This window comes from Equus caballus, chromosome 22 (genome assembly GCF_041296265.1).
Source record: "Equus caballus isolate H_3958 breed thoroughbred chromosome 22, TB-T2T, whole genome shotgun sequence".
NCBI classification, from domain to species: Eukaryota; Metazoa; Chordata; class Mammalia; order Perissodactyla; family Equidae; genus Equus; species Equus caballus.
In genome coordinates this window covers 19,535,552-19,563,196 of record NC_091705.1, presented here as the reverse complement: position 1 = coordinate 19,563,196, position 27,645 = coordinate 19,535,552, and the positions used below count along the sequence as shown (strand labels likewise).

General features: G+C 55.3%; 1 protein-coding gene across 1 annotated transcript; it reads right to left on the bottom strand.

Moving 5' to 3' along the window:
• Positions 1 to 3,740: 3,740 nt before the first annotated feature.
• ADRA1D (adrenoceptor alpha 1D) lies at positions 3,741 to 26,920 on the bottom strand. The gene is made up of 2 exons (XM_023626161.2): positions 25,805 to 26,920; positions 3,741 to 5,586 (listed from the first exon to the last, which is right to left on the bottom strand). Exons 1-2 carry the CDS (start codon positions 26,913 to 26,915, stop codon positions 4,985 to 4,987), a joined length of 1,713 nt encoding a protein of 570 aa, XP_023481929.1. The 5' UTR covers positions 26,916 to 26,920; the 3' UTR covers positions 3,741 to 4,984.
• Between the last annotated feature and the right edge of the window lie 725 nt (positions 26,921 to 27,645).

Here is a 27,645-nt window from a genome sequence, read left to right as displayed (position 1 = left end):
CTTCTCCGTTTTTGTCTGCCTTGAATAAGAATGTGTTATGGAGCCATTGATCATGATGAGGCAATAGAGAGGAGAAAAGCCAACACACCAAAGATTATGAAGCAAAGATAGAAAGAGCTTGGCTGTGTGAATGACAATGCCAACAACCACCTACCTTGTAACTTGTCAAGTGAGAAAAATAATGGCCCACGTTTAAGCAGCTATTGATCAGCTTCCTTATTCCTTGCAGCTGTGTTCCTAACTGATCTGGTGGGCTAGAGATGTCAATCACAATCTGCCCCGCCCCTCCCCCATCTAGGAGAAGTACCACCTACAGACACTGGTACCCAGACAGCTGTGTTTTGTAGCACATGACCTGTCCCACTACCATCTGCCTGCCCAGCTGTTCAGACTTGACCTCAAATTAGCCAATCCATAGGCTGGCCAGTGACCCATGACCCCTCTGGCTTGGCTCAAAAGATGAGCGGGACCAATCTAGGTCTCTCTCTCTCAGGTATGGGAACTGGGACTTCTTTGGTTTCTGGCAGGACAGAAAGAAGTGGATGCAAACAGCATGGTGGAGTCATGTGAATGGTGAACCCCCGGGAGGAACGTCCACAAATGTCACGGGTGAGGTCCCTGGAGCTGCCTCCAGCGCATCCTTCCCTCCGGCTTCTGGCTCTGAAAGTTCAGCCTGCCGTGGCTCCAGTTCCTGGATTTCTTCTTAATTCCAAATGCATCCTGCGATTCCCACTTCCTTTGTCCCCACACCAAAGCAATTTGAGAATGTAGGCCGGGGTCCTGTTCAGCATTCTCATTGTTTCCCTGCTCCCGCCAAGGGGTTGGTGGGAGAAAAGAAGAAATTCCAGCCCAGACTGGCAGGAGAGCCGAGGGTAGCCCCCCTTCACAAAGGAGCTCCTCCCAGCACCACCTGGTCCACCAGGCTCCCCAGAGAGCTACTCAGGGCAGAGAGGCTGCGGGACCCATTTAGCCTTTACGAGCATCTGGTTTTGTGCTTCACTGGAGCCCCAAGAAGAAGAAGAAAAAAAAGGAAATTCTTTCCAAGCGGACGGTGAACATGTAACCCCCTGGGGGTGTAACAGGATGGGAACAGAAACAGGGTCAGGGGGGCACTGAGGAGCCAGAGCTCTGACGGATCACGGAGGAAAGGGCGACTGAGGTCCCGAACTTTTCCCCAGGACCTGTCAGCGCCTGGAGCAGGAGGAACTAAGGGCTTGTGGGGTGGTGGTGGCAAGTGGCCTGCAGGGGAGGGTGGGGCTCCAGGTGGGAGGGTTGGTGGGCTGGAGGGTGCTGGAGCAGGTGTTCCTGCAGAAGCCCAGGGTGAGCTGGCTCTCTGGCTCAGGGAGGATGCAGGCTCTAGCTCCTTGAGGACTGGTGGGACCAGCTGGGGTGAAGGTCTTGCAAAGATGGTGACATCGAGCCGGCCACCAGGTGGGCAACAGGGCAGTGTCCCAGGAAAGAGTCAGGGGGCTAACTCCACAGGTCTAGTATTTAATAAACACTCAACGCCCAGTCCTGAGCAGCCCCGGAGACAGAGAGCCCTCTCCCCTATGGTGGATGCAGATATGGATTGTATCAGTGGCCTCTAAGCCAGAATGACCTTAGTGTGAGCTACCACGGAGGCTGAGGGACACTCAGGGCTTAGTTCTGAGCAGGGAATCTGGGAAGGAGGTCTTGATGGAGAGTGGAGAGCTCAGGCCTGAAGCCTCAGCACCAGCAGCCCTGTCATGCCCACATGGAGCAGAGGGGACGGCTCTGCAGGAGGCGAGTGGGCTTGCATTTGGGCTGTCTGGAGGTCATCCAGGGGGACGGCGAACATACACATCTGGAGCCAGAGTCAGACCCCTGGGAGCCATTTATGTGCAAGCAGTCACTGACATGATCTGGAGTGGACGAGATTGGGTGACTTGAGTTGAGAAAAGGAAAAAGAAAACCCTGGGGGATACTTCAGGGCAGAGAGAGGCGCCTGCGCAGGAGGCAGAGAGAGTGAGTGTGGTCAGGGGACCGGAAGAGATCCCGGAGGGTGTGGCTCAGGCAGGGAGAACATTCAGGAAGCAGGGGGCAGCCACTAGCTAGTGTGGACTGCCGCAGAGACAGAGGGGAGGAGATGGGGAACGAGAAGGCCCCAGGTGACCTGTGAAAGCAGCCCTAGGGGATGCTGGGGACAGAGGCCCCTGAAAGAGTGTGGGAAGCAAGGCAAGATGAGTGGCAAGAGCCCAGCTGAGAGGGCAGCGGGCAGCCTGGCCAGGGACCCTGGGGGGAAGTAGGAATGCGACTTTCTAAGGATGGTGGGGGCAGAGGGGCTTGGGCGAATGCCAGTGTCCTTGGAGGCTTGCTCTGTCCCTGTCATATCTCACAGGACCATCCCCTTCCCACTCACAAACTCCTTCAGGCCTCACCCTGTCCCTTGAGGATTGTGGAAAGGAACTCCTACGCCCACTGTAGTGGGTCCTGAGAGCCCTCCCAACTCCCCCACTCATCTTGACATTTCCTAGGGGCCTCCTGGAGACAATGGCCCCATTTATCACACATCTCTCCGGGGCAGTCTCTCTAATCAGATATGTGGGCCAGGCCAGGGGGCTGTGGAACCTGAGGACCTAGGAAGCGGTGTAGTGAACGTGCTTATTTTGATGTCCCAAAATCTCTAGCCAGAGGCTCCCTCCTCCAGAAGGGCTGTTGCTACTCCCTCCATTCCTCTTGGCCACTTTGTGACCCTTTGCCATGTCCTGAGACCAAGGTCAGCAGCTCCGCACTTTATGGGCGATGAGAACAAGTCCCTAGATGCCTGTGCTGTGGCATGGCCCCTCGGGGGCTCTGCAGCCCTCCCCCATCTCCTGAAGCCTTGGTCCCCGGTGTGGGGGGGCACAGGAGGAGGCAGTTATATGCAGAAGGCTGGTGTGCCCAAGAGGGGCTTGATACTAGACATGTTTTGCTGATCGATCATTGTGCACAGAGAAGGTACTGGGCCAGCTGCCAGCCCTGCCGGCCTCCACTCCCAGCGGGTTATCCAGGGCAGGGAGGCCCCTCTAGATCCTCGTGGTGAAGGCTCCCTCCCACCCCGCTCCCTTGCCCCCCCTGTTGACCTCCTGTGGGCTCAATGCTCTGGCTCATGGGAACCAGTGTTCACCCTGCTCGGAGACCCTCCCCTGTCACTGAATCCCTGCCTGGGAGCCCAGTGTTCAATCCTCTGACACTGGGGTCTGCGCCCTCGCTGACCCCTGATTTGATGGACAGCCCCCACCTCTGGGAGAAGACTGTGGGGGCTGTCCCCCAATGCCCCCAGCTTTAGGGCTGAAAAGCAGGGCCCTCTTTGATGTGTGCAGCATGCTCTCCGCACCTGCCTTGAACTGCCCTTCCTGTGCCTCAGGGGACTGCCAGGCCTGAAAATCTAGAACCTGCTGAAACCTGAAAAGCCTAGACCCACGGTGTGGAATGTCTGCTCCTGAGCCCAGACACTGACTGCCTTTTGACCTTGTAAAACTGGGGGGAGCAGTCTGAAATTCTGGTGACCTCTCAGATGACCTCCCAGTACACGATGGAGACTTTTGGCTCAAAATACTGGTCCATGTTGGGCCCAACAGCTGGCTCTTCCAGTTTTAGAACAATCCCACTCCAGACACCCCAGGGTATTGTCTAACCAGCTCTCCTTCCAAGGGTCCAGTGGCCCATAGTCATCACTGTCAGGCTTGGATACATGCCACTGATATTATCTAGCTAAAGACTGAACTACCTGCAATCTCTTGGGACTACCATAAGCGTTGGACATTTTATTCAAAGCTAACAAGCACAGGTCCTAGGTAGGTGTTCTCTCACTCACCATGTACACTTGTCTACTTGGACTTGTATATTCTTTCATGTAATGTTTCACCCATTTAACTGATGGCCACCTTCCTCACTGAGGCCCTCAGAGCATCACAAATAGATCTGGGGAGACTGACAAAGTGAAAATTTGTGCTTATGATTATGGTTGGTTCCCAAAACTAATCATGTGAATTTTAAAACCCAACAAAACCCCTGAGTCCTTTGATCATGCTAGAAGTCTCAAAGGACAGCAGCTATCAGTTAAAGAGACAATTAAGTTGAAACTAGAAAGGTGAACACAGACCCAATCTATCCTGTTGTGGGCCTTTAGTACTTGAAAGATTTTAGAAAAAAACCAAAGTAGTTCTTTATGGGTTATAAGCTAAAGAGGGACAGTTTGCACAGTTTGGACAAAATAAAGTACTCTTACCAATAAATATGTCTCAAAATGACACATAAAGCTCTCCCCATTTGATGGCTCTGGATCCCAGCGAGAAGTGATGGGCACAGGCACACGAGCTATGTACAGAGTGTAAACAGTAAGGCCCTTGGGGGAGGTGATGGAGGCAGGTCCAGGGGTGTGCGCAGAGGGGCTTGGTAGGGAGAGTGGGCCCATGGGTAAATACAACAGCCTGGTAGGACAGTCATCCAATCTGCCACCAAAGCTTGTGGGTGGCGGTGGCAGGTCCACGGGTTCCTCCAGTCGGCAGTAGGGAGAAATTGTGTCCATTGAGAAGCCCTGGCCCCACTGACTTTTCCCCTGGGGAAGCACTGGGGCAGCCAGGCAGGGCCTCTGTGCTCTCTCCTCCCCAAGAGGAGGGGCAGGCGCCTGTCCATACTTGGATTCGTCTATCCAGCGATCAAGGCATGGATGGGGCAGTGTTTCTCAAACAGGGTTTGGGAGCAAATGGCCCTGCGGAGCCCGCAGCCCCTTCCTCGGAAAGGAGCTTGGGACACCTGTGTGCAGGAGCAGCTCATATCTTTCCACCCTTCGGGGGCCCCAGCCCCTCCTCAGTTCCTCAGGGATGCCACAGTGCAGCCGCCCTGATCCATTTCCCAGGCCCTGATCCGCGCGGCCTCTTGAACAAAGCCAGCCTCCCTCTCCATGTCCCCCCCCCCCCACCCCCACCTCTTCCCCTCCCCCAGCGCGCTCCCCAGCCTAGCTCAGGGACGGTGGGGGTCCTTAAATATCAGTCTCTCGGAGGTTGCTGCAGTCGGCCAATTCGTAGGCCTGGCAGGTGGCGCCCTCGGCCACGTCGTGGGGGACGCCTAGGGACACGGCTTCCACCTCCGAACGCAGGGCGCACGCGGCCTCTGCGCGCTGCGCGCTCCCGGCGCGGATCTTGTGCGACAGGCTGGAGACCTTGGCTCGCAGCTGGGTGGTGGGTCTCCGGAACGGCCCGAGCAGCCTCCACTCGTGGAAGGCGCAAGGCGGCTTTCGACGGCCGGCGACCGGAGCCTGCGCCTCGGACGTGCCCGGAGAGCCGGGGGCCGAGGGCGCGGTGAGGGCCAGCGGTGCCCCGGGGGGCGCGGCGCCAGGGCCGGGGGCGCAGTCGGGGCCCAGCCCGCCGGTCGAGGCCCGCCAGTGGTGGCCGTAGACGCGCCAGAGGGGGCGGCGGCGCCGGCGACGATGGCACTGGCAGCGCAGGAGGCGGAGGAAGGCGCGCTTGAACTCGCGGCTGGAGCAGGGGTAGATGAGCGGGTTCACGCAGCTGTTGAAGTAGCCGAGCCAGAAGATAACCTTGAAGACGCCCTCGGAGGGCTTCAGGTGCGGGAACAGGGAGCCTGTGGGGAGCAGAGACTGACGCCGGTTAGAGGCTCCAGCAGAGGGGGGCGCAGGCAGCCCCTGGGCCCAAAGGGGCGACCCTCCCCACCCTCCAGGGACCCTGGCTGAGCCATCAACTAGGGGCTCTCAAAGTCTCTCTCCCCAAAGGGGTCCCTGATACAATTCGAGGATCCATGAACTTGGCTGAGGAAAAATAATCATCTTCAGTTCCACTCACATCTACCTGAAATTGAGCATTTCCCTTAATGATGAGTGTAAGCGGCGGACTGGAGTAGGGTTAGATGAGACCATATGAAATCGCCCTTTTAGTAGCTCAAAACTGGTGCCATGTCGGCAGTTTCATATGGTTCAGCCTAATGTGAACAGGTCTTTAGATATTTTCCTGTCACATTCAGTTGTTGCCGATATTCTGAAATATTCTCTATGCTCCTCCCTATTTGGGAATGACAGTCATTAGAACGCACCACTAGATCTTATTTACTGCCTTATTGTAGGAGCGTATTTATTACCACATCACAAATTTCACGTAAAAATATTTTGACAAGGTTGTCAGTGAAATTGGTTTCATCTGAATCCTTCGTGTGCATTTGAAAATGTGACTCTGAGAAGGGCCCCACAGGCTTCTCCAGATGCCTAGACAGTCCCTAGCACCTAAAGCGTTAAGAACCTCTGAATTAAATGTGCCCAAGGCTTGCCCCATGCCTGGCCCTGGGCTGGGCTCACATCAAACATGGCCTTGCGCCCTTGGTAGCAATGTGGATAAAATATCATGGGAACGCAGGTGGGGTGATGGTGGTGCTTAGGATGTGAGTGTCAGATAGGGGGCTTCCAGGGGTCTCACAGGAGCCAGCCAGGATGAGGAGAGGCAGAGGGTGTTAGGAGTGGAAGGGGCAGGTGGGGACAGGTGGGCAAGAAGATCTGGGGCCTGGGAATGACCTGTAGGATTCGCTCAGAAAACTTCATTTGGGACAAATGGTGAAGGGCCTTAAACGCTGGGAAGTTCAACTTTCACTTTGTGGGTAGTTAGGAGCCGTGGACGTTTTTAAGCAGGTGAGAGAGCGAGCCTAGAATTAAGCCTCAATAAGCACAATGCCCATGGGCTGTCGAATGCAGGACAGTGGGGCTGTCTCAATGGAGGTGGTCAGGGAAGCTTCTGGGATAGATTTGACGGGGCAGAGTGCCAAGCAGGAGGGGTGGGGGCGCTGGGGTCTGAGCTGTTCCAGGAAGACCCTCCTCCCCACAAACCTCTCCCCTGGCATCCCTCCCACAGACCGAAGGAGTCATGTTTCCAAAAGGCACCTGACAAAATGCAAAGATCCAGGAAGCAGAGCTCACTCTGTCATCCTCACTCATCCTCAGCAGTAGCAGGGGCAAGGGGTAGATGGCAGGGACGTCCCATCCTGGGCAGAAGCTGCAGGTGACAGGCTGAGTGAGCCAGGGGTAGGGTCCTTGACAAATCATGGGACCTGCTCTCTCTTCCCCTTGCCTCAAAAGAACTAAGAGCAAGGTCCCCTACGGAGGGGGCGCCATGCCCCCCTTTCTGACCTGGGGGCCCTTGCTTATCACCAACCTCCCACCATCTAGAGAGTTCCTGGTGCTAAGAGACACTGTGGAGAAAGAGGAGGTCACAGAGCATCGCAGGGAACAGGCCCTTCAAACCCTGGTCATGCAGCCCTGAGCAAGTGTTTTGGCCATCTAAGTCTCAATTTCCTTTCCTTGAAATATGGGCAATAATATTTCCCTGGAAGGGATTTTGTGAAGATTCATAAATTGCAGGGCCCAGCACTTAGTAGGCTCTTAACAAGTACTGGTGTCTATTCACTCCCCCCTCCCTATTTCTGTGGCTTTTGTGAGAGGATGTGGTGTGTCAGGGTGTGTCAAGGAGACAACTCCAAGGGCAGTTGTCCCTGGAATGTGGGGGCCACCAGGGTTGACCTCAGCCTCCAGGAAGGTGGCCCTCGGAGCAGCATCCCTCAGTGGCTGCACAGTAAGACAGAGTGCTGAAAATAACTTTCTGACTCAGGCCACAATTCTTTTATATTTAGCCCAGGATGACAAATCAGTGGACTATGCTTTCAGCAGCGAGCCTGAAGCTGGCCAAAGGGCATTGTTATCAGCGTGGTTTTGATTCAGATGGGTGGGCGCCACGGCATATCGTAGTGTGGCCTGGGCCTTGTTGTAAATATTAATACTCTAATTTATGCTCAACCGACCTGTGCAGAAGCCCGCTGCGAGCTGAGAACTCCTTACATACAAAGGAGCTCGGATTCAAACTCAGCCTTTCAGCCCCAAGCTTTTCCTACTGTGTCCTGATGAGGTTCTGTCTTACTTTGGCTCTCCTGGAAGCAGGCCTGGAGACACGAATTCAAATTCGAGTTGTTAATTTGGGCGGTAAACGAAACACCAGAAGTGGAGTGGGAAAAAGAAACAGGGAAGAGAAGGAAGCCAATAAAAGGTGAGTTATCAAGTTAGTCACCACTGTGGGCAGCTGGGGCGTATCCTACTGGGAGCTCTGGGAGACTGGAGAACAGGAACCTCAGTTATCCCCCCAGTGGGGTGAGGGAGGTGGGCATCCATACACCTGTTCCCAACAGTCATTGGTTGGGCTGCTCCCTCGGGTGTTAATTTTCCTAACATCCTGCCTACTGCCTGGGCGGACGGTGAGGATCCTGGTGGTCAGAGAAAGCCTCTGGGCAAAGAGATGCAGGCAGGTGCTCGGATGGAAGGTGACCCATGTGCAGGGGAGATGGACGGGGAACTGACAGCATCTGCCACAGCCTTGTTTCATCTCCTCTCTGCCCACTGGGTGTGGACATCTTGCCTGGAAAATACAGATGTCTGTGCCTTGGGCTGCAGCTTCCACAGGCAGCAGCTACTTTGTTCCTCTCGCAGATGGCAGTTCTGAGCTCACACCCACCTCTGCCCAGAGCACTGCAGTCTACCCCTGACGCCTCCCCGCACCCTGCCTCCCTCTTCCTGCCGCCCTCAGCACTCTCTCACCAGCCCACAGCCTCTTGCAAGGATCTCTGGGGTCACAGGGGGTTGTGGGCATTTCCCTCCCCTTTGCATGCCACAGATGAGATGGGTAACTGCCCTGAGACCCCTGACAGTGGGCACTTGGCTCACGGGCATTGTTCTGCAATGCTTCCTGCTGTAGGGGCATCAGTGAACAAGTCCCTTCTCAGCCACTCCCAGCTTTTTCCTCCCCCAGCCACGCTGAGTGATGGCTACTCAGGTTGACTAGTTGCCTCCCCTGTCTTGCATTCTCATCCCTCTCCAGCTGCCTGGCACACGCCTTTGCCAGCCCCCCAGTAGCCCAGCTACAGGAAAGCCTCAATGGGCAGGTGGGGGCTCTGAGACAAGGCCACTGTCTCAGTACCTGGCAGCTCGCTTCTCTGCCTCAAGCTGGCTCCCTCTCTCACTCCTCACCATCATTCACAGCCTTTCTTGTGGGGATGAAGCCCAGTGGTGCTAACTCAGCTTGGCAGATGTCAGTGGAAACAGAGGCCGTCGTGGGATGCCCTCCCACCTCTCCACCCAGGCCCCAGCATCACCCTCTCGCTCTCCTTTCTCTTGTGGCTCCTGCTTCTCTCTGTAGTCTTACTTCTCTCATCAAGTGCATCAGCTAAGTGGCCACACTGACTTCTCGCTGCTCTCTGGCCGCAGCAGGCTCCCCATCTTGCCTCTGAACTTTTGCGCATGCTCATCCTAGAGCGCCCTTCCTCTCTCCACCAGGTAGTGCCAGCTCCAGTGGCACCTCCTCCTGGAAGCCTTCCTTATACCACCCCCTCCCGACCCAGCAGTTAGTTGTACTCCGTCCTCCCCTCCAGCACATCTACTCCCTTCTAAGTGTCAAGAACATTGCAGGTAACTGTCTTATCCTTAAGTGGTAAGCTCCCCACATCACGTATGGCACATCGTAGGTGCTTACTACATCCTGACCCCTCTCTTTCTATGATACTCTGCATCCTATCCATCACTAATCCTTATTGGTCCCGGAATCCCCCCACTGTGCACCACCCCCTGTTACCACCCCAGCTCCCAGCTCCCACCATCATCTACCTGCGGTGCCTTCTAAGTGGGCTCCCTGCTCCCTGTGCCCCTGCACCCTGCTCCCCACACAGCAACTGGGGGCATCCTTTTAAAACATAAACCTGAGCCTCTCATTTTTTCACTTAAAACTCATTTTCCATTGCTGACTGCAGCTTCCTGTTCCCTCTCTCTCTCTCTCATCTGTGCTTTGACCTTCTGCCAGCCCCTTGGATTTCTCCTGTCCTCTCTGCTCAGCTGAAACTCCTACTCGCTCACACCTGAGCTGTTCTCTTCTCAATCCTCCCACGTCCGCGTCCTTCTGGACTTGGGTTGTACTTATCCAGACAGATCCTAACTCTGGAGCCATTTGCCTACTCCCTGGGCTCCCACCTCAGCTGGGTGTCCTGGGTTTCCAGCAATCGCACTGCCTATCCTCAGCCCACTCTCCCCTGCTCTGGCACCGGCTCCCGTGAGCCTTTACTCCTCTCCAAGCCTTGTGGCCGCCCCTTCGCCTTCTCCAGAGCAGCTGATCTCGCTTTCTGTTTCACAGAGAAAACAGAAGCCAAAGAAGCTGGGCTTTCGCTCAGACCTTCCCCACCTGCCTTCCTCCTTGGTAAGACCTTTCTTACCACCCGAGGTTAGCGTCCCTGCTTCTGTTCTGGAGCTCTCGATCTGCCAGTCACGGGGGAGCTTGCCTCTGTCACAGCTGCGCCCTCATTCCTCCCACCCTTTCCGTCCACACCTGCGGTCTCCTCTTCGCATCTGCTTTTCGCTCTTCACTCCATTGCTCTGCTCCACCCCACCCAGGCCCCCAACCTGCGGATGCTGCTCTTGTCTCATCTCGCTGTGGCTCCCATGGCGCCGCTCCTGGATTTTCTACTCTGTGTCAGTTTCCTTTGCTGCTTCTCCCTCACGTCCCCATGCTAAATGTAGGAGTGCCCTTTGAGAAGAGTCTTGTAATCTCTTCTCTTTGCTTTCTCCTGGCAGTTTCATCCAGGTGCATGATTTTAAATACTGTCTTAGGCTGATAGGGCCCACAATTCTATCTCCAGCTCAGACTGCTCTCCCAAATTCCAGACTCATAGATCCCACTGCCTCCCAGACATCTCCACGTGGGTGCCGACTCACATCTCACACTTATCCTGCCCTCATGAAAGTAACATTTCACTGGCCGAGACTGGCAATACATAGGATCAACAAGGAAAATGCAAACATATCAGATAATAAAACATGCTAAGAAGAAAAAGTAAAGCAGAGAAGGAAGATGGGAGGTGTGTGTCTGTGTGCATGCGTGCAGGTGCTGGGGGTGGTTGTATAAATTTTGGATAAGGTGGCCAGGGAAGGCCTGCTGAGAATGTGACGTTTGAGTAAAGAGCTGAATGAGGCATGTGGACATCTAGGGGAAAAGCATTCCAGGCTGAGGGAACAGCAAGTACAAAGGCCCTGAGGTGGCCCTGGTACGTGTACAGAACAATGACGAGGCTGGTGTGGATGGAATGGAGTGACCGAGGGCAGAGAGGAAGGTGATGAGGTCGGAACTCACCACTGCCCTCCACCCTGTCTGAGACACCATCATCTCTCCTCTTGAGTAAGTGAGCACCTCCCCACTGTCTCTTGCTTGCACCCTTGCCCTCTGCCATCCATCCTCAACCCAGCAGCTAGAGTGGTTCTTTAAAAATATAAACAATTACATCACTCCTCAGGTTCAAAACCCTCCCAGAGCTGCCCTTCTCCCTCTGGCAAGAGCCTGACCTACACGGCTCACATGTGGCCCCCAAACCCCTCTCACAGCCTCTTCTCCTACACCCCGACTTGGTTCCAGCCATACTGCCCTCCTTGTTGCTTCTTGGACATGCCAGACACACTCCCACCCTGGGCCTTTGCCCTTGCTCTTCCCCAGAATCTTCCCCTAGATAGCCACATGGCTCATGACCTCACCTTGGCAGTGAGGTCTCTCTGACCTCCCATTTACAATTGCAATGTCCCCTGACCCGGCGCTCCCCAGCCCCCTCAACTGGCCCTACTGTCCTCTGTGGCACTTAGCACCTTCTCCCATTCGATCTGAGTTACTCTCCGTTGTGTCCGTCATCTTTCTCCCTGCAGCGGAAGTCCATGGGGCAGGACTTGTGGCTGTTTTGCTTGGTGCTGCCCTCCCATCGTCCAGAAGACCTCATGAGCACACTGAGCATACAGTAGGTGCTCAACTCTTGCTGAGTTTGCTGAATGAGTCCCTCTTCTCTACCCTACATGTCCAACTGGTCACCACATCCAGTGCATTTGACTTTCTCTCTACTGGGTCCCCCCTTCTCCTCCTTCCTGAAGCCTTTGCTTCGTGTGGCATCTCATTTCGTTTACATGGCTCTGACAGCCCCCAGTGGTCCCCTGTCCTCTCCAATCTGCACATAACTGCTGGAGGCTTTTTCTGAAAAACTGGTTTCTCTCCTTTCCCCTCTGAACACTGTGAGTAGCTTCCGTTGGTTCTCAGGAGTAAGCCCACACTGTCTTCTGTTGCATGCAAGGCTTTCTAGGACCCAGCGCTGTCTTCATCCTGTCTCCCTCCAAGTTCGGCCACAGGAAGCTACAGCAGGTCTGCTCATGGGCTGGGCTCCTCTGCCTTTCTGCTCAGCCCTGGCCCTATGGTCCCACAATGCTTTATGCTTCCTCCCACCCACCCCTGCGGCCTCGTGCCAGGCGTCCACCCCCCAAGCCTGGGGTCAGTGGCTTTTCATGCATGCCTGCATTTTAATAAAATTTGTTACTGCTCTATCTACTGTCCTAGGCTCTAGATTCCTTGACGGCAGGGATGGGATCAATTGTTCTTTTCATCCCAGCCTCTAAGACAAGTGCCTGACCCGGAGCAGGGGCCATAAAATATTTGTTGAATGAATGAATAATGGTGTTTGGGTAGATGGCCTCTGAAGTGAGCAGGAAGGAAATGGGAGCTAATGCCTTCCGAGTGATCAGTGCCCCCTGGGTCCAGGCGGGGTCTTGTATGTTGTACTTATTTAATTCTCATGGCACTGGCATCCCACTGTGCAGAAGGATTCTAGTTATCTCTGGAGGGCAGGTGGCAGGGTCAGGATTTGAACTTGAGTTGGTCTAGCCCAAAAGCGCTTGGTCTTCCTGCAACATCACGTAAAGATAGAAATAGAACTTGCCCTGGTCTTCCGGGGGTGCTGGGGGTCAGGAGCCTCAAACACTCGCTGTATTCCTTCCGGCAGCTGCCCCATGGGCAGCGTGCCCATCCCCACCTCTGGCCTTCTGCACAACCTCCCTCCTCTCCCCATACTGGTCTCCCCCTTCTCCAGCCTCAGGCCTGGAACCACCTTCTCTGGGAGTGTTTCTGTGATTAACTCGACTTCCCAGTGGCGGGGCTGGGAGGCGCGTTGGGGGGAGTCTGGGGAGGTAACAGTGGTTTCTGGAGTGTGTGCGCCTTGAGCACCTCTTAATTCTGCCACCACCAGGCTAGGTGGCGTTTGTTGGCCTTCTCTGTGGCCTCCAGGGTGCCCTGTGGGGCCTGTCACGTCAGGGTTGGCTCCTGTGCATGTATGTCCATCCAGAACAGTCAGAAGGGCTGGGCTGCTGCCTGTTTGCTGGAGCCTTGTCTCAGGAGAGAGCGTCAAACAGACCCCATCCCCCTGGGAGGAGCCCTAGAGAGCCGCCTGGCCATTTCCTTCCCCTCCTTCAAGGCTTTACTCAAAAGTCACCTTTAAGGTCTGAAGGCAATGGTGTTGGTGCCCCGTCCAGGTGGCCCCATCGCCCAGTTGCCTACTAATGACTCCTAGTTGCCCTTTCTCTGGAGAAATTCCCTCAGCCAATGGGACCTGCTGCAACTGGGAGAAGACACCTCCCCACCCAGCGGGCAGCTCATAGCTAGTGACAGACTGATATGGGGATGGAAAAGGCCAGGCCCCTCACCTCAAGGTGGCGCGATCCTGTGCTGCTGCTCTGGCTCCAGGGCTCCAGGCAGGACCACATGCTGGGGTTAGCTCTTTCCTACCCCATCCTACTTCCCCTTGGCTCCCTCCCTTTCCCTCAGTCCATCACATGCATAAGAACCCCTGTCTAGGAACCCGGCCCAAGACACTCTTTCTGTGGGCGTGTCTTCATGCTCTTTTGCTTGGTCCCTAATCTCTGATCAGGGATTATCCCTTGGCTGCTGTCTCAACTCTTCTGCCCCCTGCTGGGAAAGGCAGGGCATGAGTGTGCACATCCGTGTCCGTTTCCCCCACTCAACAGGCAGCTTGGAGTGGGGCAGTGGACGCGTCTACCGGCCTAGAAATGGAGAGGCGGTAGGGATGCAGGTGGGGGATGGCCACGGACACAACTCTTGCCTGCTGCTCTCTGCTTCTTGACTTTTGCTCACGTGAGTCTCCATCAAGCTTGCTCCCACCTGCCTTCCCCCATTCCCTATGTTGGGGCACCTCTGTCTGGAGTCTGAGCTAATATCCAGAGGTGCCATTGGTCAGAAGAGGCAGGGCCTCTCTTGTGTCACCAGGTAGGCCCACTCTCTGGAATGTTGGCTGGGCCAGCCTGGCCTACACATTGTTGGGGAAATGGAGGCAGCCTGTGAAGTTGGGGGGGGGGATTTGCAGCCTGGATTATCACAGGCCAGGCCCCTCTCCTAAGGAACAGCAACAGCCAGGCCCAGGAATTGCCACTGAGATGCCAGTTAAGGCTGGAGCTGGCCACTCTGGCCAAGCCTCGCCAAGGAGTGACAGCTCAGAAGCCAAGGGGCGGACTGTGTGATCAACCGCCTCCTTTGGCATCACCAGAAGGGAACTTGTTCTTGGCAGAACATCAGAAGTCACAGCCAGCCTTGCTTATAACTTGCAGCTGACCATGAAATATCAGGCAGGAAATATCCCCCTTCCCACCCGCTCCATCATCAGTGACTTTTCTAACCACAGGCGGCCATTCCCTCTGGCCAGAAAGATTTAGAGGAGTTAAAAATACCACATCCTCCTAGATATTCAGGTCTCTTCCTGCCAGCAGGGCTAGGAGAAAGGGAATTCTCAGCCCCAGACTCCTTTCTTCTCTCACAGTTCTCTCAGCTGCTCACTCAGTGGCTCAGACTCTGGAGCTCAAAAGCTCCCTCTCCTAGAGAGGCTGGGACCTCTGCCCACAGCAGGCCTCTCTGCTATATTCTAAAGGATCAGACAAGCCTCTCTAATAAGGCACAGGTGAGCTGAGACCTGAAGACCCCGTGGGGGAGTGAGCCATGCAGCTCTGAGGAAAGAGAATTCTAGACAGAGGAAAGGGCACATGCAAAGGCCCTGAGGCAGCAGGGAACTCTTGAAAGTTGAAGGACAACCAAGAAGTTAGGATAACTGGAACAGAGAAGGGAAAATGGAGAGGGGTAAGAGACAAGGCCATTTTGAAGCAGAAACAATCATGGAAGGCTGTAAGGAAGAGGTGGCTTGGATAGGGTCCAGGTCTCAGATGGATTATAAAGATATGGAGGGGTAAGTTGAGGGCACTGTGGGGCCTGCTGTGCTAAGCCAAATCTCTTGAATTCCTTGCACTGCCAAATTCCATGGTGAGAGGGAACTGGCGGGTTTTCTGGCTCAAGATGGGCCAGGAACAGATGAGAAGTCCTTCTGTGCCCCCAGGTTTGTCTCAAGTCCCTTGAGCTCTGTGGGGCTGACAGAGAACCACTGGTCTGGCCCTGGACACCCTTCTGCGGCTGTGGGGCTGGGGGGCAGGGGCAGCTCCTAGAGCCACAGAGGCTGCCTGGTGGGGCCCAAGGTAGAGAGATGAGTGACAGACCTGCCTGGGTCCTATACCGGGCCCCACTCATTTCCCTTCAACTCCTCTTCCTCTCCTCCCTTTGCTCTCTTTCAGCCTCCCCTCTTTCTCCCTCTTCTTTCTGCTCTTTGTTGTCACTTCTTAACTCACTTATTCCCTGATCTGTGGCCTTCGAGTGGCCACACCCAAAGTTCTGAGGCTGAAGTCCCTGCCAAATGGCCCTTGTGCTCAGCTGAACTGGACCTGGATCTGAGCTGAGCCTCTGCTCTGGGGCTGCAGTGACAAACGGCTCCTGGGTCTGAGCAGATCAGTGCTGTGCAGACGAGAGAAGGTCCCCAGCAGTGGCTGCCATCCGGGAGTTCCAGCAGGGAGCTGCCTGGGCACCGCCTGCCAGGCACCATGCCGCTCTGAGGGGCCCAGGACCCTGTTTTGCCGGGTCACCACCGCCGAAGCGAGGGCAGGCAAATCCTTCAGCTGTGACAGGGGACCTTTGTGGCAGGCAGTTAGCTCATGGAGCAGGTTGGGGCAGGGCTCAGGCCTCTGGGGGTCTGCCAGGGTCTGTGAGAGGCTCAGCCCACACAGGAAGTGGTTGTGTCCCATGGCAATGCTCAGGACCCCCTCGAGGCCAGGATCTGGGGCAGAAAGAAGCATGGAACCGAGCCTGGGGGATGTGTGTGGGGGCTGAGGCATTTGGTGAGATTGACAGCGTAAAACATGGCTGCCAACTGACCCTTTACCGTGGCCCCAGCCTGACCTCTGACCCAGGGAGGAAGTAACAAGGACTCTGGAGCCAGAACTCTTGGGTTCCAATCCCAACTCTGGTATTTAGGATTAAGATTAATATCAGAATATTTTTTAAAAGAAGTAAATAGCAAGGGGTATTCTTGCAAGAAGGTGAAAAGGAGGAAAGATTACAGTGAGAAGGCAGGGGAGGGGATGAGGGTGAAGGGGCCACAGGGCTGAGGGCGAATCATCTTCGAGAGAAGCTGTGGACACATCTGCACGCCGTGTGTGGGCAGAGGAGAGGGGAGGGCTGAGCAGGAACCCACAGAGTGAGATCCCTTAGGAAGGAAAGGGGGTGGAGAGAGATTCAGAACTGACCAGGGACACCCTGAGGGCTGCCCTGGGGAGGAGGCCTGACTATGGAAGGGTGACTTTTCTTTAGCGAGTGCTCGGCTAGACTCCGGTTTGCACTGGCTCACAAGAGCTGACTGTTAAATTTTCAGGATTTTGCAAGCCTGTTGATGTCTCTTCGGTAGCTCGAAATGGACCATGGTGGGAATACGTACACCGTGGTAATGGGCAGACACACAAATCAGCCCTCATCCCAGAGGCACTTGTTAAACATTCATCAGTACACCACTGTGTACCACACAGAGGAATGGCCTGATTCAGAGTTTGGGGCTCAAAGAACTAGGTGGAGGTGAGGGAGTTAAAGATGGCAAGAGAGCGTGAAGTGATGGATCATGGGACGAGCTGGCCAGGGAAGGGATGCCTAACTGACTGGAGGACAAGGTGAGGGGCAGGGAGGTGAAGGCTTGGTCAAGGTTGGGGCCAATGAGCAGGTGTAATGGAAGCCAATGAACAGATGGACTCAGGCGGTGGAGATTCACTGAGGATTTGAGAGGAAGTAGATCGAGGTAGACACATGGGCAGGGGATGGCCCTGGGAGGAAGAGAGGAGGGGGACATCACTAATCTCTAGGCCAGGGTGTCAGCATGGGAGTTACCCCAATGACCAGGGTAGGGATGACAGTGGGAGAGAAAGCATGTGGCCCCAATACCCAAGTCTTTAATGAATGAGGCGGAGTGATCAACAGTGCATCAAATGTTTAGGACAAACATAGCAGCAGGAGTTGGGCAGAAGATAAGACTCTCCGGGCAGGAGGGATCTGTGCTCAAGGTCAAAAGTCCATCCCCATCAGTGGTATATATTTCTTTCACAAACAAACAAAATTTTTTCCCTAGCTTTATTCAGTGAATCAGTGACCAACTCAGTATCAATGAATAGCCGAGAGCTCAGTTTGTGGTCTTGATAGGATCATTTTCCACTAAAAGAGGACAGGGCTCTTTTGAAAAATGGCTGCTTCCAGGTCCAGGGCCAAAAAAAAGCACAAGCTGAGCCTGGAACATCTCATCAGACTAGAAAGCAGGAAGTGCTCAAGACTCTGGACGGTGCCAAAGGTCTCAGGAACCACTTGAAAGGTCGCCCGCTGGCCAACCCCAAACAGCGATGTCTTTAATGCGTGAAGATTTAAAAATCACTTTATCGTGGTACTAAAAAACCTATTGGTTCTCTTTGCAAAGACTGCTAGAGAACCGACTCTTCTGAGAAAGGGGAGCATTGAGCAGCTCTCCTGCTTCTCCTGTGCAGACCAAGCAGCTATTTCAAGTAACCAAACAGCTGGTGGCGAATTCTTTTCAGAACTCTAGCCAATAAATGCAGAAGGAATGACAGAATTCAGATATCACCACTTTAAGTCCCAGTTATATTATGGGTCCAGGCCATGGACAATGGCTGCTAAAACCAGCAGGGGAGAGGCTGATGAGACACTTTACAATGGAAGATCAGGCCGACCACACCTGAACTCCTGATCAATCTTAACATCACAAAAGAGAAGAATTCTTGCCCAAAACGCTGAAGCTGAATCTGATCAAGCCAGTTTACAGGAAGTGCAGGGAACAGAGGGATACACAAAAGGGCACTATGCAGATGCAAACTCCAGACTGTGGGCTACTCCTTAGGACAAAGGGGAATCTTATCGATTAAAGAAACCCAGGAGGCAAATCAATGACATGCATTGTATATACTATTTTTGGATCCTGATTCAAACAAACTAACTAAAAATTTATGAGGAAACAGGCAACATTTGAACATTAAGTAGATATTCAATGATATTAAACAATTATTTTTACGTGTTATAATGGATTGTGGTTATTTTTAATTTTTTTGCTGAGGAAGATTTGCCCTGAGCTAACATACGCTGAAAACCTTCCTCTTTTTGTATGTGAGCTGCCACCACAGCATGGCCACTGATAGATGAGTGGTGTAGATCCATGCCTGGGAACTGAACCCAGACCGCCGACATGGAACATACCAAACTTAACTAACAGGCCACTGGGGCTGGCCTGGATTGTGGTTATTTTTTCAAAAAAGCTCTTATCTTCTAGAAATACATATTGAAGAATTTACAGATGAACTGATAATGGTATCTGGGATTTTCCTCAAAATAATCCACAGTTAGTGGGAAAGTGGGTGGGGGTTGGGATGAAGCAAGATTAGCCTTGGGTTGATGCTTATTGAAGCTGGGTCACGGGTACCTGGGGATCACCATACTGTTCTGTCTACTTACATACGTGCTTGAAACTTTCCATTAAAAAAAATGAAAAGAAAACCCAAACCCAAAACCAAAACCTAGCTCATTGCTTATTTATAGTAATCACTCAATAAATGTGCATTGTTTTATTTAAAACATTTTTTAGACCACATAAATGGGCTCTTTTAGGTTAGGCCACCCCCAACCCATCACTAGCAAGGACAGTTGGCTTTAAATAGAAGGCCATTATGCTAAGTGAAATAAGCCAGTCTCAGAAAGACTGCGTGATTCCACTTATTTGAGGTGTCTAAAATAGTCAAATTCACAGGATCAAAGAGTGCAATGGTGGTCCCAGGGGCTGGGGGAGGGGGAAATGTGGACTTGCTAATCAACAGGCATGAAGTTTCAGTTAAGCAAGACGAGTAAGTTCTAGAGATCTGCCGTACAACATTGTGCCTACAGTTAACAATGTTGTATTGGATACTTGAAAATTTGTTAAGAGGGTAGATCTTATGTTAAGGGTTCTTAGCACACACACAAGACAGAGGTCTGTGCTTTGCCACCCAGACCCTGGCGGCAGGACGTGAAGCGGCCAGGGCTCCACTGCTTCCTCCCTCTACACACATCTTCTGGGCTACGTGCCAGGTGCCACAAAGACAGAGAGGAGACGTAATGTCAGCCTCTTCTTCAGGCTTCTGGGCCAAGGCACAGCGATGCCATTACTGAGGACCTGCCACAAAGCACCTCGCACTTCTTCCCCCGCATCTTTGGGCCCCTGCACGACCTCAGGGAGCCTGTGCAGATGAGGCCTTCGGCCCTAGGCCAACACTTAGATGCACATGCTGAACTTACTGGTCACACCCACTTGCCCAATGTGCCTTCTCACCTGGACACCACTGCCTCAGCGTGGCTCACGGCCTCCTCCTGCCTCCTCTTGCCTTCTCTCTCTCTCTCTCTTTCTCTCTCACTAATGTGTAAGACACTGACAGTCAAGTTCATAAAGTACGTACACCTCAAGAGTACAGATTGATGACTTTATATGTCATACGCCAATGTAGTCACTGCCGAGATCAAGATATAGGACATTCCAGCCCTGTGGAAGGTTTTTTTGCACTCTCTTCCAGGCCATACCACCCACTACACACATACACAGACACACAGACATACCCACCATCCTGATTTTTTCATCATTGATTATTTTTGCCTGTTTTTGAACTTTACATGCACAGAATCATATGCTATGGATGCTTTTAATTTCAGATTTGGCTTATTTTGCCCAGCATAATGTCCATGAAATTCATCCACGTTGTGGGCATCAAGTTTGTTATTTTTCCTAGCTGTATAGTATTCCAGTCGATGAATACACTATGATTTATTTATCCATTTTCCTATCGATGGATAAAAGTCTTGCCTCATCTTGTGACCCCTCCTCTCACAGACTCTCCGTTCCAGGTCTCCCAAACCACAGGGCACCCACAAACACCTCCACTCTTCCATGGCTACATATGTACAGTTTCCTCTACCCCCACACTTTACAGTAAGTGTAGGAATACTGATGATTACAGTGCATTGTGATAAAGGTATGTGCACAGTGTGTGGGGAGCAGGGAGGCAGCAATGTCACAGAGCAATGTCACTAGGCTAAAAGTATGAGAAGGAGGCCCAGGTATGGCTCACAGATGGCTGGAGGTGGGGGCCTGGGACGCTGGCTGGACTGTCCTGGGACTTCCGATATCAGAACCTCTGGACAGCTTGCCCACCTTGAGGTGTACTTGGGAGGGGCCTGTGGTCTCTGAGCCTCTGTCGTTGCTTTGTGTTACTGACACATTTGGAGGCCGACTTGGAGGCCACAGAGGCTTGGTGACTGCCCAACAAAAGAGAACGAGGAGTGCAGGCCAGGAGTCAGGGGTCTGCCTGTAGTCGTTAGGAATGACAGGGGTGGGGCTGTCTTGTGTGTGTGTGTATGTGTGTGTAGGTCTCAGTGGACAGGTTGATCTCTGGGCACGGCTCGGGGGGGCACTTGCCAGGTCTGCCAAAGCCAGACGCAGTGAGGTGCTGCTGCCATGAGAACATCAACGAGAGAAGTGGCCTTGGAGGCGCCTGGGAGAGGAAGGGAGCTCTCCTGCAGATGCGCGCTGCCTGGGGCAGGGTTTCTCCAGTCCTTCTCTCCCCATCTTGCCCACAGGGAGGGAGACTGGCATTTCTACACCAAATGGCCAGCCAAGACCTCTGGGGGTGAGGGGACTCTTGTACTAAGTGTCGGGGGGCAGAGTTTTAATCAGGCGATTTCCAGCTGGGTCCACCCTGTGCAGTGTCCCCTTGCTCAGGGGTTCTCCACAAAAGGCTTCAGGCAGCAGGCCCTAACTACGGCCCCTCCCATACGCACTCTGCAAGTTTGGACTCCTCTAGACATGGGGCTAAAGGACCCCTGTAGGGAGGGACCTTTACATAATGTCTTGTGATTTTCCAAGGCACCCGGAACGGTGCCAGCTTGTGGGGGTGAGAACACGGGGTACGGCACGTATCTGTCATGGGCAGGGCTGCCAAGAGCCCCTCCTCCAAAGGCACCAAGGATTGGTGACCATATACTCTATCATCCAGACTGGAACACCTCTGAGAGTAAAGGAAGCACTCCTAGCAACCACGCTGGTCAACAGGCATAAACTGGGCCCGTCCTGGGCAAACCAGGATGCACGGTCACTCTGCACGGAGCAGGCGGCTCAGCGGGGCATCAGCACAGAAAAACGTCAGGCAGGTGGGCGCCTTCTCACGGGGGCAAATGGCACTTCCTGTGTCCACATGTGACTCCCCGGGTGCCCTGGAGGAGTCGGCGCTGACCTCCCTGGCCTTGCTACCAGGAATCGCTGGGTCGGACACGTGACATCTTGGGTTCATTGAGCTGGCCCTCTGCCTGCCTGCCACAGGCCCTGCAGTTGCTCCTCAAGGAGAAAGGGGGCAGCCGGAGGTGTGCGGATGATCCACAGCCTCTCTCTGGGCCCCTAAAGGTTTTAAGTGGGTGGCATCCGTGTCCTAGTCTCTCCTGGCCAGCGACCTGGGCCCCCAGAGGTCTCACGGTTCAGGACACCCCATCTATGTCTCTCTCTGCTGCCACTCTGGCCTGACCCACAGCATTTCAAGTTTATAGAAGGCAGTCCCCAGCCCCCTGTGCCAAAGTCCCTCTGGGGTCCTGGGCCCCCTTCCTAAGGCTCTAGATGCCCTCTGGGCTGTTGGAGTTGCTCACTGGCTGTGTCCCTGCAGCGTCTGAGGCTGCTTCTTCCACCCGGCTTTGTGTACAGAGGTGTGGGTGAGGGGCAGCCGGGTCTGCTCCACAACCTGCAAGTTGTGGCCCTACTGGGTGCCTTCATTTCCATGGCCTATGGCCCTTGCTGGCACACACAGCTCTTTCTCAATCCCTCCACCGTTGATGCTCCTCACAGCTGGCGTGGGGACCAGGGCTGGGAGGAGGGAGGTGCCACTCCTCTTGCTTGCCCACTTCTCTGCCTCCTCTGCTTCTTTCAAAGTGGGTGGTCCCAAGGCTCCATCCCCAGCCCCTCTCTTCTCTTTGTTCCTCCATCTTCTTTCTGAGAGACTGAACCCCACGCTCCTGCTTCTGCAACAGCGCCATCCTTGGCCCTCTTATCTAAGGTCCAATGGCCTCCACCCCCCACCACATACAGGCACCTCCTACCATGATATGCCGGCCCCTTGGATTCCACATTCACCCAAAAAGTTGCCGCTTAGAATGTTCCTTGTTCCTTCAAAGGAACCTCCCTCCTCCTAGGCCTGGGCCAAGGGCTGTGAGGTGTCAGGATCTCTTGGCTCTCTTCCATTCTGCACAGCCCTCAGGCCCCTCCTGCCCCCATTGCAGGCTCTGCCCTCCTGTTCTCTTTGCTGTCCTGGCCTCCACACCACATCACGTCAGATCAGAATATTGTTTCCCTGCTTGGCCTCTGTCCTGCTTACTCATTATTGCCAGATTTCACTCAATTCAGCTCCACCAGTGGCCTTGGGCTCTGTTCCGGGGCTTGATGAGGTGCCCTGGGAGGCTGGGCACAGCACAGACTGCCAGGAAGGAGGAGGCAAGGGCACCCCCTGGTCCCCAGGCCAGGTATGAGGAGGAGCAGCAGAGATGCAGGGATTGAGAAAGAGCAGTGTGTGCCAGCAAGGGGCAAAGGCCATGGGAAGTTAGGGATGACTTCCTGGAAGAGGAGGGCATGTGCTCTGGACCTCAGTACAACAGCAGCCTTTCGCAGTCTCGACTGTAACAGTGAAAAATTAGAAAAATCGAACGTCCAGCAGGAGACCGCATCAATGCTCCCCATGAGCCTCTCAAATAGAACATGATACTGTTGCTAGAATGAACCGGCATGGGGCAATCTCAACCCAAAACGCTGGAGGCAAAAGGCAAATTGAAGACTGATATGCACAGCATGGTGCCATTTATATCAATCCTAAAGACACATAAAACAGTACTATATATTATTATGGATACAGATGTTTGTGGTAAGAGTATAAACATATGAATGGGAGTGACAAACACCAGATTCTCCTCCGGGGAGGGAGGGAGAAAAGGAGGAAGCACAGGAGGAGGCAGCTTAGTTTCGGCTGTGTTCTACTGAAAAGAGGAAGGGACCTGAGGCGAATGTGGCAAAATGTTAACATCTGTTTAACATGGGGAATTAGGGTCCATGGCACTTGTTATATTATTTTCTCCTTATCTGTGCATTATTCTGTAACTAGAAATCTTAAAAGAAGTTGAAAGACCACACAGGGAGGTGGCATTCTACACAGAGGTTGATCATTCCCCACAGGGGACCAGGGTGAACCAGGGGGCGGGGGAGGGGGGTGGCCATGAGGGCACCTGGGACTGGGCACAGCTGGGCCAGGCCACGGCAGGGGATGGTTGGTGGGGAAAGGAGCCTGGGTGGTGGGCTTGGGGATTCTAAATCCTGGGTGGGTGGGCTTCTAAAGGGGGGCACGCTGACTTCCTCCTGCCAGCCTATTGGCTGTCCCCTACCCCCTCCATCTCTCCGCTGGCCCCCGCAGCAGCCTCCAGCTGAACGATTTTCAAGCCCGTGATCTATTCATTCCTTACCTCCTGTTGAGCATCTACTATATAAGCAAGAGCTCACACGGCACTCACCACGGGCCACAGTTATAGTCACATATAATGCCTCCCTGCAGTCTCATGACAGCCCTACGGGTGGGCATGATTATCATCACCGCCATCCCCATTTTATAGATGAGGAAACAGAGGCACAGGGAGGGTCAGGAATTTGCTGGCAGTTACACAGCTAGTAAGGGGTGGAGGTGGGATTCGAACCTAGGCTATCTGGTGCCAGAGCCTGGGGTCCTCCTGCTGTGTTCTATTGCTCCTCATATGCCAGGCACTGTGGATTCTGGGACAACACAGCCTTGCCCTAGCAGAGCTTCCTGGCTGGTGGGGGAAATCAGACACCAAACCAAGTGACACCCACATTTGATAAGGACACCACATTACAGATAAGGAGCCAGTAAAGGAAGAGAGCCTGTCCCCCGGGGGAGAAAAAGCAGGGAAAGACACACTGAGACTGAGGCAGAAGGGAAGGCCTCTCTGGAGAGGGGACGTTTAAACCGAGACCTAAAGGATGGGGAGTTAGCTAGTGGGGGATGGGGGGGGGGGAGCTGGCCAGAGAGAGGGGAGAGCGAGGGCAAGGGCCTGAGCTTGGGGTGGACAAGGGACCAGAAGAGGCTCAGAAGGGCCCGAGCAGTGAGCAACGGGGAGGGCAGCAAGGCCATGAGGCCAGAGGGGAGGAGGCCTCCTTACAGGTCACTCAGGGCCTTACAGGTCACTTAGGGCCCTCCTTACAGGAAGGGGACCACATGTCAGGTTTGCCCCACTGTCCTGGTTTGTGCCTGTGGTCCCAGCATAAATATTCACGGTGTCTCATTTTGGTTTAGACCATAACAAATTTGAAGGTGACCCTCTCACAGGCCATGGAGGAGAGTCTGGACTTTGCTCCCAGGGCAGGGGGAAAGCATTGAGGGGTTTTCGCAGAGAGTGACACTCGAATTTATAATGTATAAAGGTCACTCTGGCTGCCGCGTGGAGAGGGCCTGCAGGGGCGCAGGAGGGAGGCTATTGTCTCTTTTCTGACTCAGCCGCAGAGTGTAGAAGCAGCGAGGCCTGGGAAAGGCAGGGGAGGACCCAGCTCGGCCCTGCTAAGGTTGCAGCCGTGGGTGAAGTGACTCAGGGCAAATGCGTCCCTAGAGATGCTGTCCCCCTTCACCTCCCTGTGCTGACCCAGCCCCAAGGCATCCAGGAGGGGCCTCAAGGGGTGGGAGGAAGCCCCTGAGAACAGCTGCCCCCCTCCCAGCACTGCGGGGATGCTTGTAAAAGAAATAGAAGAGTTCACCAGAAGAGCTAGAGGACTCGGTAAATTTAAGAAACGACGAGGAACAGTATTAACTGTCCATTTGATAATTTGCCCCATCCCTTTCCTTCTTGTCGCCACAGAGTCCCCCACCTCCAAGAGGAGATTTCAGAACTGAGAGCCCAGGGCATTTACAGATACCGACTGGGGAGGGTCTCCGAGTTGGGGTGGCTTCCAAACTGAATGAGTGCTGGGAGAAAGCTGGCCGGGCCCCTGATGTCTGCCGATGTGCATGTTCACAGGCCGGGGCTTGCAGGCCAAGAACGAATGGAGGCCCACCCACTCTCTGCACCGACCTCTGGGGGTTGGCGTTTATATCTAGGGGCTCAGGACGGGGTACTATGTAGACAGCACATACACTGCTGACCACATACCATGGGCACACAGATTTCCAGACATTTTATATTTAGAAGGGTCAGGAGCCTAAAACAAGCCTGGGGCTCGTAATGGTAATGAAAAGGAGGAAGGACAGAAAAGTTAGAAGCCTGTAAAACAAATCCCGCAAGCATGGAGAACCCCTGGTCTGTCCCGCGCGAAGTGGCGCACGCACACCTGCCTAAGAGGCCAGGGAGGTCACTAAGTCAACCTTCTATGTTCAGGTGGAGAGTCACCCTCCACCTGGGAGGGCCATCCAAGCCCGCGTGCCAGGAAGGCACAGCCACAAGGTCAGGAAGGAAGGGACGGGGCTGGTGGGAGAGGGGTCACTCACCGAGGGGCAGGACGAAGAAGAAGGGGAACCAGCAGAGCACGAAGACACCCACGACGATGGCCAGCGTCTTGGCCGCCTTCTTCTCGCGCGAGAACTTGAGCAGGCGCACGGACAGTGAGCTGCGGAAGGTGTGGCCCTTGGCGCTGCGCATCCCGTGTGCCCCGTCTGCGCCCAGGCTGGCTCCGCGACAGTGGATGCGCAGCACCACCTCGGAGGCCTTGCCCCGCTCGCGCTTGACGCCCGCCTCGAGGCTGCGCGTGGTGCTTCGCGCCACGACGTACACGCGGCAGTACATGACCACGATGACGGCCATGGGCAGGTAGAAAGAGCACACGGAGGAGAAGACGGCATAGCCCGCCTCCTCTGTGATGCCGCAGAAGCGTTCGTCAGGGGGCACCGGCTCCTTCCAGCCCAGCAGCGGCCCGACGGACACCACGAGGGCTACGGCCCAGAGCAGCGCCAGGATGGCGGCCGCCTTGCGCTCCGTCATGATGGCAGGGTACTTTAGCGAGTGGCGCACGCCCACGTACCGGTCCACCGAGATGGTGCAGAGGCTGAGGATGGAGGCCGTGCAGCACAGCACGTCCACGGCGGCCCACACGTCACAGAAGGCCCGGCCGAAGGCCCAGAAGCCTAGAACCTCCATGGTGGCCGAGAACGGCAGCACCGTGGCGCTCAGCAGCAGGTCGGCTACGGCCAGGTTCACAATGAAATAGTTGGTGACCGTCTGCAGGTGGCGGTTGCAGGCCACCGAGAGGATGACAAGCAAGTTGCCCGCCACGGCCGTTAGGATGAAGGCGGCCAGGAAGACGCCCACGCCCACGCCCTGCGCGCTCACCACCAGCCCCTCGACGGCCGCCGTGCCATTCACTTCGCCGCCAGTGCCCGCGCCCCCCGGCTCCCCGGCGGAGCTCCGGTTCTCCTCGCCGCTGCCCGCGCCCACCACGCCGCCGCCGCCGCCCGCGGCCCCCGGCACGCCGCCCACCGCCGGGCCCTCCGAGGCGGCCGGGCCGCCCGGGCCGCCCCCGCCGCCGCCCGCGCTGGAGCCCCCGGCGCTGCAGTCCGGGCGGGGTCCCTCGAAACTGACGCTTAGGAGGTCTCGGAAAGTCATCTCAAAGCGCGGCCGTCGGGGGCCGGGCCCGGGCGCTGGACGAGCCACTGGCAGGGAGAGGGGCACTGGGCATAGCCGCGGAGCTCCGGGGACAGCCCTGCGCGCTGGTCCCGTCGGGGTCCTGCTCAAGTTCCTATGACGCGGAGCGCGGCTGCCCGCGAGCCGAGCGCGGCTGGCCGGGGCGGCTGCAGGGGCTCCCGGAGGCCGGCCGTGGAGTCGGCCCGAAGAGCTGGGGCCGGCGACGCGCGCCGCTCTCTGAGTGTGCCCGGGCGAGCGGGCAAAGCGGCGGCTCGGGACCGGGCGGTGCAGGCAGCGGCCACTGCGGCGCTCTCAACTGGGCGCGGGGGGCGGGACGGAGGAGGGGCAGCGCCGGGAAGGAGGAGGGGGCGACCAGCGCCGAGGGAGGGGGCGCCACCCTGGCTGGGAGAAGGGGCTCTGCGCGCCGGCAAGCGGGCGTTCCGAGGTATGGAGGGGCCGCGGCACTGGAGCGCACTCCGGTCCCACGGCAGCCACCCTTGCCTCGCCGCGGGTGCCCACGGCCGCCCTCTCCCTTCGCGGTCCGCTCCGCGCTCCTTCCCGCTCCCCTCCCGGGCCCCCTCTCCCTTTTCCTTCAGCTGCGTCCCCCTTCCTCCCGCCCTTTCCCCAGCCTCTGGGTCACTCGCTGGTGCCCTTGGGTGCGCGGAGCGTAGAAGGCGCGATCTCCGGGTCCCCGGGCTCCTGGCTCTGGCCG